Genomic DNA, 16628 nt, shown 5'->3' with positions numbered 1-16628 from the left:
GTACAAGCGTCGTACACAGATAATCCGGTATTATAAGCAGTCTTAGCCTGGAGTAGCAGTGGTAGCAAGGAGTAGCAGTGGTAACTGAAGTAGTAGTGTTAGCAAGGGGTAGCAGTGGTAGACTGGATTGGCAGGGGTTGCCTGGAGTAACAGTGGTAGCAAGGAGTAGCAGTGATAGCAAGGAGTAACTGTGGTAGACTGTATTTGAAGTGGTAGTCTGGAGTAGCAGTGGGAGCCTGGAGTAATAGTGGTAGACTTATTGGCAGGGGTAGCCTGGAGTAGCAGTGGTATCAATGAGTAACAGTCGTAGCAAGGAGTAACAGTTGTAGACTGTATTGAAGTGTTAGTCTGGAGTAGCAGTGGGAGCCTGGAGTAACAGTGGTAAACTTATTGGCAGGGGTAGCCTGGAGTAGTAGTGGTAGCAAGGAGTAACAGTGGTAGACTTATTGACAAGAGTAGCCTGGGGTAGCAGTGGTAGCAAGGAGTAGCAGTGGTAGACTGACTGTATTGGCAAGGGTAGCCTAAAGTAGCAGTGGTAGCAAGGAGTAGCAGTGGTAGCAAGGAGTGACAGTGGTAGCAAAGAGTAACAGTGGTAGACTTATTGGCAGGGGGAGCCTGGAGTAGCAGTGGTAGACTGTATTGGCAAGGGTAGCCTGGAGTAGCAGTGGTAGCCTGAAGTACGAGCAAGGGGTAGCAGTGGTAGCTTGGATTGGCAGGAGTAACCTGAAGTAGAAGTGGTAGCCTGGATTGGCAGAGGGTAGCCTAGAGTAGCAGTAGTAGCCTGGATTGGCATGAGTAGTCTCAGCAGGGCGTCTAAGTTTGGATTGTTTTTGGTTTGTATAATGTAAATTATATTCGGAACAAGTAATTTCTGACTGTTAGAAATGTATTGTGGTTTCGCTTTTCTACTGGAAAGGAATACCATCCTGAACATCACAACCTCCAACCTTTTAGTAATTTAGATTTAAGGAGGCCTTTCTATCTTAGCATTATTCTGCCCATACTCTTGGGTGTGCGAGAATCTTAATAAGCAGAATATATGAAAGTCAATACATTACTAAATCAAAAGATCTTAAAAACGTGACATATATTTTAAACCTGCGGCATATCAACTGTGATTCAATGTCTGTAGACAAACCGTGCGGCAACCTGGTTCTTTCAATTTTATCAATCTGTAGCATGCACTTGGTAGTTAATTGATTACACTTAGAGTTACATTTGAGCACAAGTTAAAGCAAGTGAGATTGATTTGTCCCATGCAGATTAATTTCCAAATATAAAAATGTTTAAGTGAAACATGAGAAGTTATTAACCTCGACATGATATAATTGCTAAATGTGGAGTTTTTATTGATTTGACATAATTGAAATTACTTCTAAATCACAAACAATAATTTGCAGTCGAGAGAAATTATTAAGAAAGCTTAATGACATTGGTTTTCAACACATGATAGTGACCACATGCTCGGGTGTAAACTGGAATCACTTGATACAATATAATTCAATACTTTCATATTAACGTAAATTGGACATTTATTTGATTACTACTAAAAAAAGAATCAACCTCACATTTGGGACTTTATCACATGTTATCACCAACCTTGGGCAACACACCGTAACCTAATATTACAACGATGTGGCCACTCAATAAGCCTAATACACTTTGAACTTCATCACATGGCTGCAATAACGTTGGGCAAATAAACACCCACAGCAGAGCTACATCAAGACACACTGTTTGTGGACATACGTACATAGTTTTGGGGAGTTCATGCAATTTAAAGTGTTCTACTAATTCGTACAACTTTAAAGAACATTTAAGTTTTTTGTTGACTCCTTACAACGTTGCCAATATTTGCATAAACAATGTTAACCCAGCTGTCACTTCACCTTATTTACACGGACAGTGTCAAAAAGTGACATTACCTGAGGGAGAGTCTCGCTAATAAGAATTTACATGTCAATGGTTAGTTAAGTTCACGAGCTGAGTTAGCCAGTTCTGTGCAGGCCGGCGGTTGCAGTAAGTCTGGGTATTGGGTACGTAACTGTTATTTGTTATGTACGAGTAGTTTTTACTACAAATCCTAGCTAAATAGATTTAAGGATCAAATTTACTCATATTTATGTTACAGTAATGAAAAGTTCGTGTTTAATTATTTATTTATTTGATACTACGGTACATGCACCATTTATATGTATGATATATTATGCATATGCAAGATGACAGGGACTGACAAGGTAACATACAAAGAGGAAACAATGCTGCTGTCACTGTCAGCCAATCGCAACGAACGACTATGCAAAATGGTAATGACATGCAATTAGTCTAACACACATTAGTGAGCTAGTTTTGCAACAAAACTGTACTAAATATCTGTCACGAAAATGACAACTAAGGTATCATGTTCGACAGCTATAAGATTTTAGACATTTGCAATCGTTACATGTTACCAAAATAAAACACTAAGTTTCGAGAAATAAAATCTGCCCTTTTCTTTAGGCGTAAAAACACGTCAAAACATTCTTGCTTGACTTAAAATATTTTGCAATTGATTATTTTTTTTTTGTTTTATTTCAGGTAAAACAGTGTATACAACAATTGGCATTGGTATTTTCACAATCAATAAGTTAAAGGTATTTCAGACATAAATTTAGTACATATAATATGTTTTAAATAGTAAGATAGAGTAATTACTAACGTAATTTTGTTTTAGTTGAGTTTAGATTAGTTCTATTTACTAATTTAGGAATATCAAATTATCATAGCATATTTTTATGTTAAACGCATGAATATTAGAACTGTGATATACGGTGCATAATCTAATGGTTCCATTACCTACATCAGTAATTTTTGAACTAATCATAAAGTCCAAATAATTAAATATACATTACTAAATGTATAATACAAATTTTTAAATGTACTCAAACGACATTAATATTTTATTCCTAGAGCTATTCCCTGAAACCGTTACACGAATTGTGTAATCATAATTAACATTCTTCCACGTAAGTTGTTTTCTCAAGTTCAAGATAAACTAAATATAATTTACTAGGTGATTTATGTTGCCGGGTAAGATAACATCAACTGCACAATAATATTGTCTGAGATAAGAGTTAAGCGGTTCGTGTGATAACTGAGTACAAGGTCGTGTTCTAACAACTGCAGCTGTGAACAAAGCAAACAATGCCATTACGTGTGGAGACAACAGCGGCTGCCAATCAACTTAGAAAAGTTAGGTCTATGCCTATCATATCGTGCATCTTTTACTTTCGCCTCATGTGGTCATGTGAATGTGTTCTTACAAAGTAATTGTTTTTTTGTTTTTTTTTTTTTTTTTTTTGTAAAGTTGTGGGAAAGTAGTTTTTCAAAGTTGTACTGATTACTTTTTACAATCCATCATCTCTCACAAAGTTTTTAAATAAAACATATATTTTAAAATCTAAAATTAATTAATGAATTGAGTTTTAATATAAATCGTGCGTTTCCATTTTTATTTGGATGGTTAATTAAAAGGCTGAACTCCAACTATCCAAAATTTTGGTCAAACATTTTTCAGCTGTGTGTGAAAATTCATTTTTAGGAGATGCAGATCCCCTTTGTAGTCTTGCTCTGCCCGCAACTGTGAGGATATCATTTTACAAAATAAAGGGGAGATTACAGTGCAATGTTCAAAGTAGCCTACTAATACAAAATTTAACAGTAACATAAGAGATACATGGAGTTTTTCTCGGACTGAAAGTCTGACGCCCGACCCGCTCGGCCATAGGTTCACCTGATACATGAATCAATGGTAGAGACCATGCTTCAATTATTACATGAAATAAAATTCTAAATACTTGTATCTTTTGAAATTTCTATAAAACAATATTCAAACTCTTAATAATTTTTAAGCTAAAAATCAATTTATTAACAATTTGATTAAAACCATACGTATAAAGGTATGGTTCTTTTGACGCCTTGTAGATCATTTTTAGGCGTCCTTTAAAAATGACTTGCTTGTTTACCAAACCTTAATTAAAATAAGGGTTTTTAGAATTGCTTCTATTCATTCCTTTTGTACACCTTGCAAGGAATGGAAGACCAAAATTCAATAAGTATAATTTCAACAAAAATCTATGTAAAGGGTCTGGCAGAGATTTTATAAAGGTTTGAACTGCCCGTATCTGAAACCTCACTGGATTGGACATAGACTCACTACTATTATGAGACAGAGACACCTCCTTACCTGTAACACCCTATCGAGGCAGCCAGATAACTTCAGATTAATATTATTAACCTCAAATAAGTAAGCACGGGACCGTCAGTAAAGATTGTTGCTGTGAATGTGTACGCGGCAGCGAACACCCAAGTAATGGCGGAACAGCACAAGGTCACAATGTACCGAACTGTTACGCTAAAAATGATTAGATCAATGAACACGTGATTTGCGCCGTTTCAATTTTTTATATTTCTAGGGTTTGTAACCGTGCTTGTGTGCATACAGGCCCTTCAAAACTAACCCATATACTGACAATCATGATCATGATCAATATGCAATAAAGATCTAAATAAATTCATCAGTCATTCAATGAAGCGTTAAATGGATTTTAATACTGTCTGGAAAGATAGTAAACAGCAATGTGAAGTTATTTTATTTCTGTAACTATGCTTTATAAGAGAGAAATACGAATATTTGAGATAATAAAAACTAAATAATTCACTATATTCCATACGACGAATCCTCCGCTAGCAGAGAGGAAACCTATTCTTGTTACTTAGTTGATAATGTATTCATTGCATTATAAAGTATAAACCGCTATCAATCAAGAAAGCTTGAAAGTGGCCTTTGCTAACTTGTGAATACTCTATATAAACATTTTAATTTATTTAAATTGTGCATAATGTTGTGTCAATATTTTATTACTTACTCAATATTTTCTAAATTGATTTATTTCACACTTATACGATTGTTTAGAAATTAGCTTTATATTTCCGTTAGAAACAATAAAACTAATAACTTAGCGAGGTGTTTGTATTTTAATAGGTTTTAATATCAATATATCAAGTTTTAAATATCAATTTGTTGCTATGGTGATGCATTCGCTATGAATACTTTACAACATTCAACGCATTATTATATATAATTTTAAGTGCTTAAAACTCCTATAAAGATTATAAAAATCAGTAGTTCAGCTGTATTATGAGTTTTTAACATTTAGAAGAGTGATGGTGAAGCGCCTTCATCTTTTAACAGGCAAGAGTTGTACGCATGGGAACTGCATGTTTGCCTACAACACCGCACCGCATTTAGTACTAAATAAATGATACCACCAGGCTCATCATTATCATATTTACATGTTTGTAAAGTACAATAACATAAATATTTGTCAATCACAATTGTTTTTAATAGTGTTGCTGGTAATAATATATTATCTTAACTTACTATTACGAACTTCTTATTATACATTTTTAACTACATTACATTTCCGACGATTTGGAGCGTTGATAAAACACTTTTTTTTGTGATGCAGTGCCTGTAAAATTAATTAACTTTAACCAAAATGCAGTAATAGCACCATTAATACATTACTTATGTATTGAATCTGTGTTGCAGCGAGAAATAGAGTTTACTTTTCCTGGTATGATAATTCAGGATTATACAAAAAAATAAATTAAAATTAAATTAGGATTTAAATATAAATATTTAAGTTTGTATTTTATCGTTCCCAGGAATATTTTTAGTTTTATAATTGTATTGAAAGAAATCGTCATATTATTGATATTGTTATGGTTTAGTTCAATAAGCCTAATAGAATTTATTACGTAAAACATGTACAAATTTAAGTATAAAATAGTCTCAAAGAAACATTGAGGTAAAAGCTTTGGACACATTTCTTAAAACGTGCTTTTGGCAAACACAACCTCGTTTGTATCTTCTCGTCACTTATATACAGTGAGCATAGTGTCTCATTTAAGTAAAGTACTGTTATAATACAGTCAAATATAATTTAACTTTTATATTAAACCATTTCTGTAATACGCATCATATAATACACATAATGGACGTCATATAGCAGTTTTTATTAACGTTAGCAAGCGATCACAGTTACGATATAAACAGAATGTGTTTTTTCTACAATGCCATATTAAATTCCAGTCACTTTGATCTGATTAACAGTTGTATTATCTCTACCGGCCAACAAACAAATCTATGTACGAATACATTGGGTATTTCAAATACTTACAACACCTTCGCTTACTCTCTACAGACATACTCAAGGCGGTATTTAGCCTCAACAACTACACATCTCTATACTCGTAATATTCAGCATCCTCTTCTTGGTCCTTCCATCGTTTCTAGGATTCTTCCTGTTGGATTTCCTCTGTATATTTCCTTTAACATTTTTCTCCGTCTCTTCTGATTACGTGCCCTGTCCACCTTAACCTTCTTGTCCTAGGACATACAATGGCCACGCCGATGTCCAGACATGATTTAACCGCGGCCTACAAATTCTTGCTATTGCCGAAGTCTCCGTATAAGACACTGTGCCGCTAGTAACACAACATGTAATGGTTGTTCTAGGAATGTGTTCACTACACCCAGTACTTCTGCTGTGCTTGAGCGGTCTCGCTATTACCGAGGTCTCCGTATAAGACACTGTGTCGCTAGTAACACAACATGTAATGGTTTGTTCTAGGAATGTGTTCACTACACCCAGTACTTCTGCTGTGCTTGAGCGGTCTCGCTATTACCGAGGTCTCCGTATAAGACACTGTGCCGCTAGTAACACAACATGTAATGGTTATTCTAGGAATGTGTTCACTACACCCAGGTACTTCTGCTGTGCTTGAGCGGCTTCGCTATTACCGAGGTCTCCGTATAAGACACTGTGCCGCTAGTAACACAACATGTAATGGTTATTCTAGGAATGTGTTCACTACACCCGGTACTTCTGCTGTGCTTGAGCGGTCTCGCTATGGCAGGTCTCCGTATAAGACACTGTGCCGCTAGTAACACAACATGTAATGGTTTTTATAGGAATGTGTTCACTACACCCGGTACTTCTGCTGTGCTTGAGCGGCTTCGCTATTACCGAGGTCTCCGTATAAGACACTGTGCCGCTAGTAACACAACATGTAATGGTTATTCTAGGAATGTGTTCACTACACCCGGTACTTCTGCTGTGCTTGAGCGGCTTCGCTATTACCGAGGTCTCCGTATAAGACACTGTGCCGCTAGTAACACAACATGTAATGGGTGTTCTAGGAATGTGTTCACTACACCCGGTACTTCTGCTGTGCTTGAGCGGCTTCGCTATTACCGAGGTCTCTGTATAAGACACTGTGCCGCTAGTAACACAACATGTAATGGTTATTCTAGGAATGTGTTCACTACACCCGGTACTTCTGCTGTGCTTGAGCGGCTTCGCTATTACCGAGGTCTCCGTATAAGACACTGTGCCGCTAGTAACACAACATGTAATGGGTGTTCTAGGAATGTGTTCACTACACCCGGTACTTCTACTGTGCTTGAGCGGCTTCGCTATGGCAGGTCTCCGCATAGGAACGTGGGCCACAGCGAGTCCAGACCGACCCATAGGGTTCGGGTTCGGCGCTCCTCTTGTCCACAATCTCACCCTCGGCAAGCCGGGGAAATATGACAGGTGCGTTTAAGTAGATACAAAGTTCCATAATAGTAATAGTACCACAATTACTATTATGGAAAATCCACAAATACACTCTGTCTGTATTTCAGCTGGTCGAAATTAGTGATCTCTCTTTGTTCTTTTTATCAACTAATCTGGAAATGTCCTGAGTTACAAATGGAGGCTCTGTCATATGGTCGAAGTGGGGAATTTTACTTTATTGAGGGAATCGGGTGAATAATAAGACGCCAATATAGATATTGAGATTTTAAATTTTTGTTCTTTATTGCTAGCTTTCATAACTGGATTTTCCATAATCGCAAACTCTAAAAATTTTATGATTTTTAACATGGAAATAAATCACTATCATTATCAATATTATGGGGAACACTCGTTCCTTGCCTCTCCCACAATTTATTTTATTCCTTTACTTTATTGATGTATTTATTTATTTGACCTCAGGCTCCTGTACGTCCAGCGGGTGAAGCGGCCGGCCCGGCGGGGCGGGGTCCTGGAGACGGTGCACTATCCTCCCTCCTGGTCACCCCTGGAATTTTTGACCGCCATCCAAGTGGAGGACATGTGGAGAAATGGCTCCAACGGTCATCCCTACCTGGCCGGTGGGGGACTGTACCAACGGGAGGCCACAGTACGCCTGGAGTCTGGACCTCGCTACGGCATAGACTTCCTAGTTAGATTCTACGGCCACTAACCGCTACGGTGACGAGGGTTCTGCTGCAACTTCCGCCCATGGTCGAGTGTTACGATGTAGGCATCGTCTGAGGTATTACGGAAAGGAAAGGGAGTGGAATAAAAGAGTAGCTGAAGAAAAGGACAATAGATACTTCAGTCCTCCTCCACAATGAGAGGCAATTGGGAGGCAAGAACACTATAAAGCCAACAACCACGCAAAAACTCAGATATTCCATCTTGTTTAGGCCCTTCCTCAGCAATTTTATGTTGCAATTCTTTTGAAATGTTTACGTAGCCATGAATGATAAAAAAATTCAAATATTTCTTTTTAATATTTTAATACAATTGTTGAATTTTGTGATACCTGATACCTTTTCCAAGAGATTGCTCAATGAGCTGCGTAGTTTTATTGTCCACAGTTCATAAATAAAAAAAAATATCGTCCACTCGTTTTCTTTTTTCCTTTGAATTCTTAAAGCCTGTCATCTACTTAAGGTTTTTGGCACTTCTGCCTCAATTCAACCACCACTGATATAATATAATTTGGAAAACAATTACAATTTTATCTATATCAAATATGGGTTTTTGCTTGATACACAGCCATATTTAACTGAAAATGTAGGGAAAATGTGAGTTAAAAGTAGGGATACACTGCTTAGTTTTTTAAGGATAAATATGGAGGAGTGGAACTCGGGGTACCTTTTTAGGGCAGATTTTTTAGTCACTTACAACTTTGCTCATTTCACCAAAATCGGATTCTTTTGAGGAACGGCTCAAAATTTTTAAATGTAAATACCCATTAAGTGACACACTATTTGAAAGGTCTTGATAATGGGTAATGGGTCTTTACATTTTAAAATGTTGAGCCGTCCCCCCCCCCAAATCCAATTTGGGGAAATGGACAAAGTTCACACCTTCCTCTTAGTTCAGCGTCTGAAATCTAACGCTGTCACAGACGACTTGACTGATTCCATACGCTGCACTAAGAAGAAGATGAAATGGAGCTAAAATCAACATCCTCACAGAATCAACCGTTCCTAAGATAGCTACTTAAATAAATCTACTTCATATTTAATATATATTATTATTACTTGAAATCATTAAATAAAAAAATGTTTTTTATATTTTTGTAGAAAGAAAATTGCTAAAAGAAGTTAAAATGTATTAACAGATTTCCAACTATTATACGAGTACTACAATATACAACAATTTGAGCTATGATGAGAAGGTAGATTTCAAGACGCTGCACAACTTCTTAGTCGCCAATTTTTTTTTATCTCTTCAGACGAATATGACTATAGGTTCCACGAGTCAAGTTTGTGACAGGGTTAGATTTCAGAAGCTGCACTAAGAGGAAGGTGCACTGAGTTAAACTCCACATTTATATTTAATCATATACTAACATAGGCATCCATTCATATTTTGGTACTTCTAATGTTTGACTACATCTCACACTTGTAACACTTGGTTTTAACGTCCCATAACGTAAGTTGTTCCCTATATAAGTCAAACTCTACCCAAAGGTGATTGTCGTTGAAAGACATATTTAACCACACTCGCCAAAGAACTGCCGGATAGTCACCACAAGTAACGTGGACCGTGTCAGACGAACCTCTCAAATTAGCTCTAGCTGTCCAAACGAGCGTTCTGTCCAACAAACCCGTCGAGCAGTTGAGAGGGTTTGTATGCGACACACAGTCGAATATATTCGACGAGCCATTCGACCCCAACATTGTCATACAACATGTTTGACAAAACATAAACATCGTTGATATATTGAACAAGGTAAAATACTCCACATACACACCACGTGTAGTAACAGACTTCACCGAGGTTGCATGCAAAATGTCTAATATATAGTTCATTCAATTCTCGGAATGTCCTTTAGACAGATATACAGACAGAAAACCAATACAAAAACTACTTACCATAGAACTCGCTCTTGTAGAAATGAAGTTTCATGCATAATGTAAAGTCTATATATGAAACTTTTCTCGATATATCTTGCCACATAATACATTCAGATATTTTTTCATTACATTGGTTTCATATCAAGGTTTAAATAGTAAAGGTCTACTCACCAAGGCACTATAATATGTGCAGGGATAGTTTAGTGTTAATATGTCACATGTATGAATCTTTATGGGTGTATTGGGTTTGTTTACAAATTAACTTTATTGTGTTATTTTCTCGTTGTCCTCATTGCCACCCACAAGACTAATGAGAAAATATTCCTTCATGCTTAGCCAAATCCCATGTACTGACTGACATGTGTCATAATCGAACTCAGTGTTCCTCATAAATAAATGAAATTTCATCCACAATTTCAACGCCATGAGTCAGTTCGTTTTCAAGATATCGTGCAAGCACACAGACAGACAGACAGAGAGACAGAAAGTTAGAGAGGCAGAAATGAAATTTTCCCAGTCCCACGAGTGATAGACTTCACTAAATATAAACCAATCAAAATTGCCGATAATTATTAATAACTTGGTAGTTGTTTGTTTGTTAATAACATTGTAAAAGCTTGCTTCTTATTACATTATATTAACATTTTAAAAACAAACAATCCAATAATTATTCAATTTTATTTGTATGAGTCCTTTCATTTTCATTATATGGCAACGAATTGCCTCACACAAATAAAATTGAACTATTATTGGAGTGTTGGTTTTTAAACTATTAATACTTAATTTTCATTTCGAGAACTATAATATATAATATAATACTATAATATAATGGATCATATCATTCAGTTCGAAAATAATAAAAGCAAAAATATCCTTTACTGCACAATCTTACAATTGCATACCATGCGTCAATACTAGTAAAATACTAATTATATAGCAAACAGTAAGGGTTGGGATATCATTTTCTTTATCAAAACTGGAGTTTTATTTTGCGTATTACAATATTCAAGTATTTTCTTACCCGGAGCCCATGACGAACTCTTCAACCGAGGAATACGCCTTTAACGCAAAGAAGTGCTTTGATGGAGATTTTAATTGTGTGTGATTATTAAGATGTTTAATACTCTCAGGAGGCTTTTTGATTAGTTCACGCCAATTTGAGACGGCAATCGCTGAAACGGTGCCGTTCTGTTGTTGATGTCTGAAGTCGTACCTGCCTCTTTCTCGCCTTCTAATGGTGGCAGACCCTGACTTCGATCCCAGTTCGCATTTGAAACGATAATCGATAATAATGTATGTTGCTCCATGGGACTTGGCTGAGAGTTACCGAATAACTGCACATTGGTCTTATGGGTAACCAAGATAGCAGCAGAATAAATCAATCTGTAAACAAGCTGAATATAAACATAAAAGATTTTAACATGTGACATAATAGCATTCACGTAGCCCAACTACCACAGAAAATACATCATCTTGTGGTGGCTTGGTGTGTAGTTTTTCTTTATTTAAATACCGCTATGAAACCCAATTATAGAACAACAGTGTGAATATATCGATTTTATCTGTAAACTGGAAATTTTGCATGGAACTTCACTTTTACATAGACAAAAATGTGTTCTATGATGGCATATCCAACCATGGAATTTGGCTGAGCATCAATGAAGCCTACTGTCATTTAGTAGGTTGATACAATATCTCTTTTGTCTGCCATGGGAATGTGAAAGTTTCTTTTCTGTATGATTATCTGTTCATAGGATCTCTCGAGGATGAAAGAAACCCTCTGTTTGGACCCTTGTAAACCAATCACGTATAGTATAACAACATTCTTCACCTCTACGGACACGTTATGTGTAATCAAAACCTTCATGAGAGCTCTGTTATGCATCAAGCCGAAGTTATGATAGAGACTGGCAAGTATAAACAATATTTTCTATAGTAGCATATCTTGAATAAACCAGCACCAATGTTCAACCATGTAGAGCTATTACACTGAGTTTAGATAAAAAGCCATGAAATACGTTTTGACTTCCGTAATTTGAAACTTGTTTGATCTCTGGGGATCTTTGTTTGACAGCTGATTTTTCATACTGGGGTTATTGCAAGGAAACCTAATTTGGGCTATAGGGTACATTTACTTAACTGTTAGCACCCTGCCTCATGCTCTCTCCCAATTTTACGGCCCAACTAAAAAGGATCGATATTGTCAGTTTATTCTGAGCCACCTCTTACCTTTTTTGGAATTATCTTTTAATCTGTCCTAACACGGCATACGTTATACACCTACTAAAGATTTTGTTTGTATTTGTTTATTTTGGTGCATATTCTCATTTGGTAAAAATATTCCTTGGTTTCAGACATACTTGGTAAGTACTAGTATTGGGATTCCAGGTCTCAATCCCAAAGGATAAAATTCCTCTGGGTGTCACTGAAACAGTAAAGGACCGTCCTATGAATATATAAAAATAGTAGGGACGATTAGTAATTTAGGAAATAATCTGTCTTACATGCTATAAAATAGCGCTGGATCTAGAGTGAAAATCAAATAATTGTTATCGGGTCCTCCGGAGATGCCACTGGCTGAACTATCTTTCATATTCACAAGGGGGGTTGCCAGATGGTTGGTTGGGATGAAAGATGTCTTACTGCCATCTGTATGTACTAATCGAACAACATTCATATAATTCAACTACATTTACTGACTTCGGGTTTACAGGTTTTTCAACTTCCACCAGGACTTCAGGAAACGACCAGCGCATTTAGTGAAAGTCAGTAAAAAATGCCGACCAACGAGAACGTGGAGCTATTAAGTCAAGATGGCGGTAGATAACCGTCCAACAGGAGCTAAATGTAACCGGGTCACGGATGTGGTAGTAGTCGTGGTTGAGCCACCGCTCACGCATGCGCATGCACTCCGCGTCACATTTACATTTCAATTTGTAGACGTTATCAGAGTCACGCACAACCCTCCAGATTAAATCCTAGTTTGGCTGAGTGTAAGTGAAGCTACTAACTTAGCTGCGCGAAATGCTTGTATCTGTACGTACATATGTGTCATGATATTTAGATAACGTTTTTGCACTACCTACTAGAGTATTAAAATGTTATAAAATGTGGATGGCTATCTCTGACGTAGAAAGACATCCGTTTCTATTCTGACACCTACATCAGGATTGTACGCAATTCGTCGTAAAAAATAAAATTTTTAACATAGGGTTATGTTTAACTAGTATTTCTTTGACATTGCAGAGTTCGTTAAAATTGTAATTTACTTTACAGGCCTAAACCAATCAATTCTAAGGAATAAACTTACAACTAACTTATGAAAAATCCTCTTGGTATACTTTAACAGTATACTCTGTTGGTTTAGTAATTTGTTTATTAAGAGTTTTTTTTTGTTTCCACAATAGTTACTTGTAAGACTAGTTTAAGGATTGTCATTGCCATTCAGTTGTAAGTTACGTTTACATTTTCAGGTTTCTAGGTCCTCAAGAAGTTTGTTTGAAATCGATTAAAAATTGTTTACTTAACAAGGCAAAATGATAAAAAATGTTTTGAAACAATTACATGTAATAACAAAGATTGGGCACCTAAAGCTGAGTTTCAAGCAGAATCAATACATTAACACGTTATACTAGAAGGTGAACAGATATGTATAAACTTTGATTTTATTCTAATATATATAATGGCGAGTAACTTTATATATGGTTTGAGTTTTATATATTTCCCACGTAGAAACGATTTTCTGCGAAACCTTTAATATTTTCGTAAATACCGTAACAGACTGGGCAAAAAATATAACAAATTCTATTTTTTATATTTTTGTCGTCTTCCTACAGTCAAATATATTAATTAACTCGAGAGTTATTTAACTTGTAGAGAAATTCCAAAATCGAAAAGAAATTCCATATGACAATAAAAAAGCAAAAACTGTTGCTAATGAACTTAAACAAGATGTATTAGATTACCTTTAGTATATATACTGATTTTACTTGTAGCATGTTTATTGTAAACAGAATTATATATATATATATCTTCGTTTTAAATGTAAATTTCTAGTGGGACGCAAAATTAACTATTAAAATACAAGATTTAAATAGATTTCCATAATCCCACAACGTAAATTGAATGTATTTTGGAAATATTTCAACTCAACCAGAGGAAAAATTTTCATTATTTTGAGATATTATCACCAAATCTTGATTAGTCCAGCATGGACCTACCTTAACTTAAGAGCTCTCTATGTAAATGAATCTGAGATAAAATCTAACGAAATGAATGTTTATTACGCATAAGTGTTCAAGGTGAACCAGGTCGGTAAAGAACGTAACACTAACATTCACCTTGCCATTCATCACGACGCCGGGTTGCGGCAAATCTCGACTGCTCCACGGCCCAATAACTGGGATAATCACGTGACAAGCTGCTAGCCGCCACTGTAGAGGACACTACTGACCCACTCACAAAAATAATTAATTGTTACCCATTCAATATTGTACTATAATCTATCAATAATACTTCAATGTGGACTTCGAGTTCGAGAAGATGGGTGGGAGCAATAGTTTGTATCTTTATCGTATAATGATTCCTTCTTTAAACTCCTTGAAAGGCTTAACAATGTTGTGCTAGTGTTTCTTCCCTTCTTTTGTTTTAATTTGTTGCTGAGTAATTTATTACAGGATGTTCTTTAGAGTTCCCAAGTTACAGTATCTTGTCAGGCGTCTTCACTAAATTTCATAATCCTTGATCTGATGCCGTATAGATTGCAAGCAAAACTTGCTTAGCCATTGCCTCCCTTTGTTACTACGGATATTCTAATTCTAAGTAGATTCCAAAAAGCGAAAATCTTAGGCCCAAAATGCTTTTACGCGACACAGCAAAGAAAAATTATTTCCTGGGTAGCTTTTGGAGATCAGCGAGAGTGCAAATGTCGTAGGAACAACGGCAGGGATGAACTTTGGTTTCTCTGGAATCCTATATCAAAATTAGCCCCGTATCATCCCCATTGAAATCAACAGAAAGAACGCATACTATATAAGATTCAAGGAATTCAATTTTTACACAATAGAACGAATTTTGGCACACCCTTCGTGGTAGTCGTTGTAGTCATCAGGGTGTTGCATGTCATACTTTATCATAGGATCAATTTTTGAACGGTGTTCAAGAAGATAGATTTAGCCAGCACAAGAACTGCCATTCTGTACTTTAAGATGGTTCTGGTAGTAAATAAAATGTTTCTGTACCGAGTCTTTTATACAAGAAAGTGACTAAGTATTCGAAATGCCAGCTATTCAAGTTGGCCTGCATCAGAAATACAGCGTGATATTGAATTTTCCACAAGCACAATATTTGGCGCACACTTTAGTCTGTCACAGAATATAGAATCCTTGGTAAGTTTAAGCCTCTACTGCTTAGAACAATCAACACTAGTAAGCTATTCCAGGACATCCATAACATCTTTGGAGTAAGATGACCACCAAATAACAGGAGTTGCACGAAGAGAGCTATGCGCCCACTGAAGCCCACCCTCTCTCTATGGTGGTAGTAGATGATCTCAAGGCAACCGGTATTGTTGATAAAACCAGTGCTCCAACACGGCTCTTCCAATTCCCATTCCCTTCTTCGCTGTTTTCGTTTATGTTTTTGGTAACATACTACATAGTTAAACCTTATCACTCAAATTTGCAAACGTGTGGGCCTAATATAAAATGATCTTCTCAATTCGCTAATAGATTTCTATTAGTGCTTTGCGAGAGTGGACGCATCGTGGGCATGACTCACCGCCCGATCAGTCGCGGTCGGCGGGCCGCACAGTTAACTGGCAAAGATCAATTAGCGGTCAAGACATTCAGTCTTCATTAATTAAGAGCTAATCTACCAGCAGGCCTACAATGCCGATAAGCCGTCGGCATAACAAGTTCGTGAAAAGTGGTCAACACCAAGATTAGCCTACTAACGTTTTCTTTCAGCAGAAACTACATTTCAACGAGTTGGTGTTTATTTCAAACTTAAAACTTTAATGATTTACCAATAGTAAATTGATAAAAATACTTTATCGATACCTAAAAGGTAAAAATTAGTTTAAGCAATATTAAAATTATTAAAATTTAAAACGTTTAAAAACAGATTTTTGAAGCTAAACTCAAAGGCTTTTGTTTAGGTTAAAACTAAATATAGATCAAACTACCAATTTTATATTTTGCTCACATGTTAATTTCATTTATATTTTTCAAATTTGATCGATAACATTACTTAACTTGACGATTACGGTTGTTTTATCGTTAGCCAAAGCTTACTAAAGTTTAAATATGTATGTGTACAAGAGCGTATGCAATATAACGCGAGATTGTGAACACGATAAATGCACTATTTTTTTTAAGTATTCAGACTGAAATTGGTACAA

General features: G+C 36.1%; 2 protein-coding genes across 4 annotated transcripts in view; one reads left to right on the top strand and one right to left on the bottom strand.

Moving 5' to 3' along the window:
- The window catches only part of LOC124354583 (protein Wnt-5a-like), a 194961-nt gene that overhangs the window by 31274 nt on the left and 147059 nt on the right, over positions 1-16628 (bottom strand). The gene's annotated exons all lie outside the window — the stretch shown is intronic.
- On the top strand, positions 1910-8764 carry LOC124354585. Of its 2 annotated transcripts, XM_046805154.1 has the most exons (4): positions 1978-2036; positions 2578-2633; positions 7475-7643; positions 8088-8764. In XM_046805154.1, the coding sequence occupies exons 3-4, from the start codon at positions 7477-7479 to the stop codon at positions 8335-8337; spliced, it is 417 nt and encodes a 138-aa protein (XP_046661110.1). In that variant the 5' UTR covers positions 1978-2036; positions 2578-2633; positions 7475-7476; the 3' UTR covers positions 8338-8764. The 2 variants fall into 2 exon arrangements, with proteins under 2 accessions (XP_046661109.1, XP_046661110.1); XM_046805153.1 differs by lacking the exon at positions 2578-2633 and having other exon boundaries at positions 1910-2036.

This window comes from Homalodisca vitripennis, chromosome 2, assembly GCF_021130785.1.
Source record: "Homalodisca vitripennis isolate AUS2020 chromosome 2, UT_GWSS_2.1, whole genome shotgun sequence".
In the NCBI taxonomy this organism is placed as follows: domain Eukaryota; kingdom Metazoa; phylum Arthropoda; class Insecta; order Hemiptera; family Cicadellidae; genus Homalodisca; species Homalodisca vitripennis.
This window is presented reverse-complemented; position numbering and strand designations above follow the sequence as displayed.

Excerpts from the sequence above, each read along its gene's own strand:
- LOC124354585 (XM_046805153.1), top strand. The coding sequence starts at position 7,477 with ATGTGTTCACTACACCCGGTACTTCTACTGTGCTTGAGCGGCTTCGCT. Across the intron at positions 7,644-8,087 it reads AAGCCGGGGAAATATGACAG|GCTCCTGTACGTCCAGCGGG; the intron begins GTGCGTTTAAGT and ends ATTTGACCTCAG.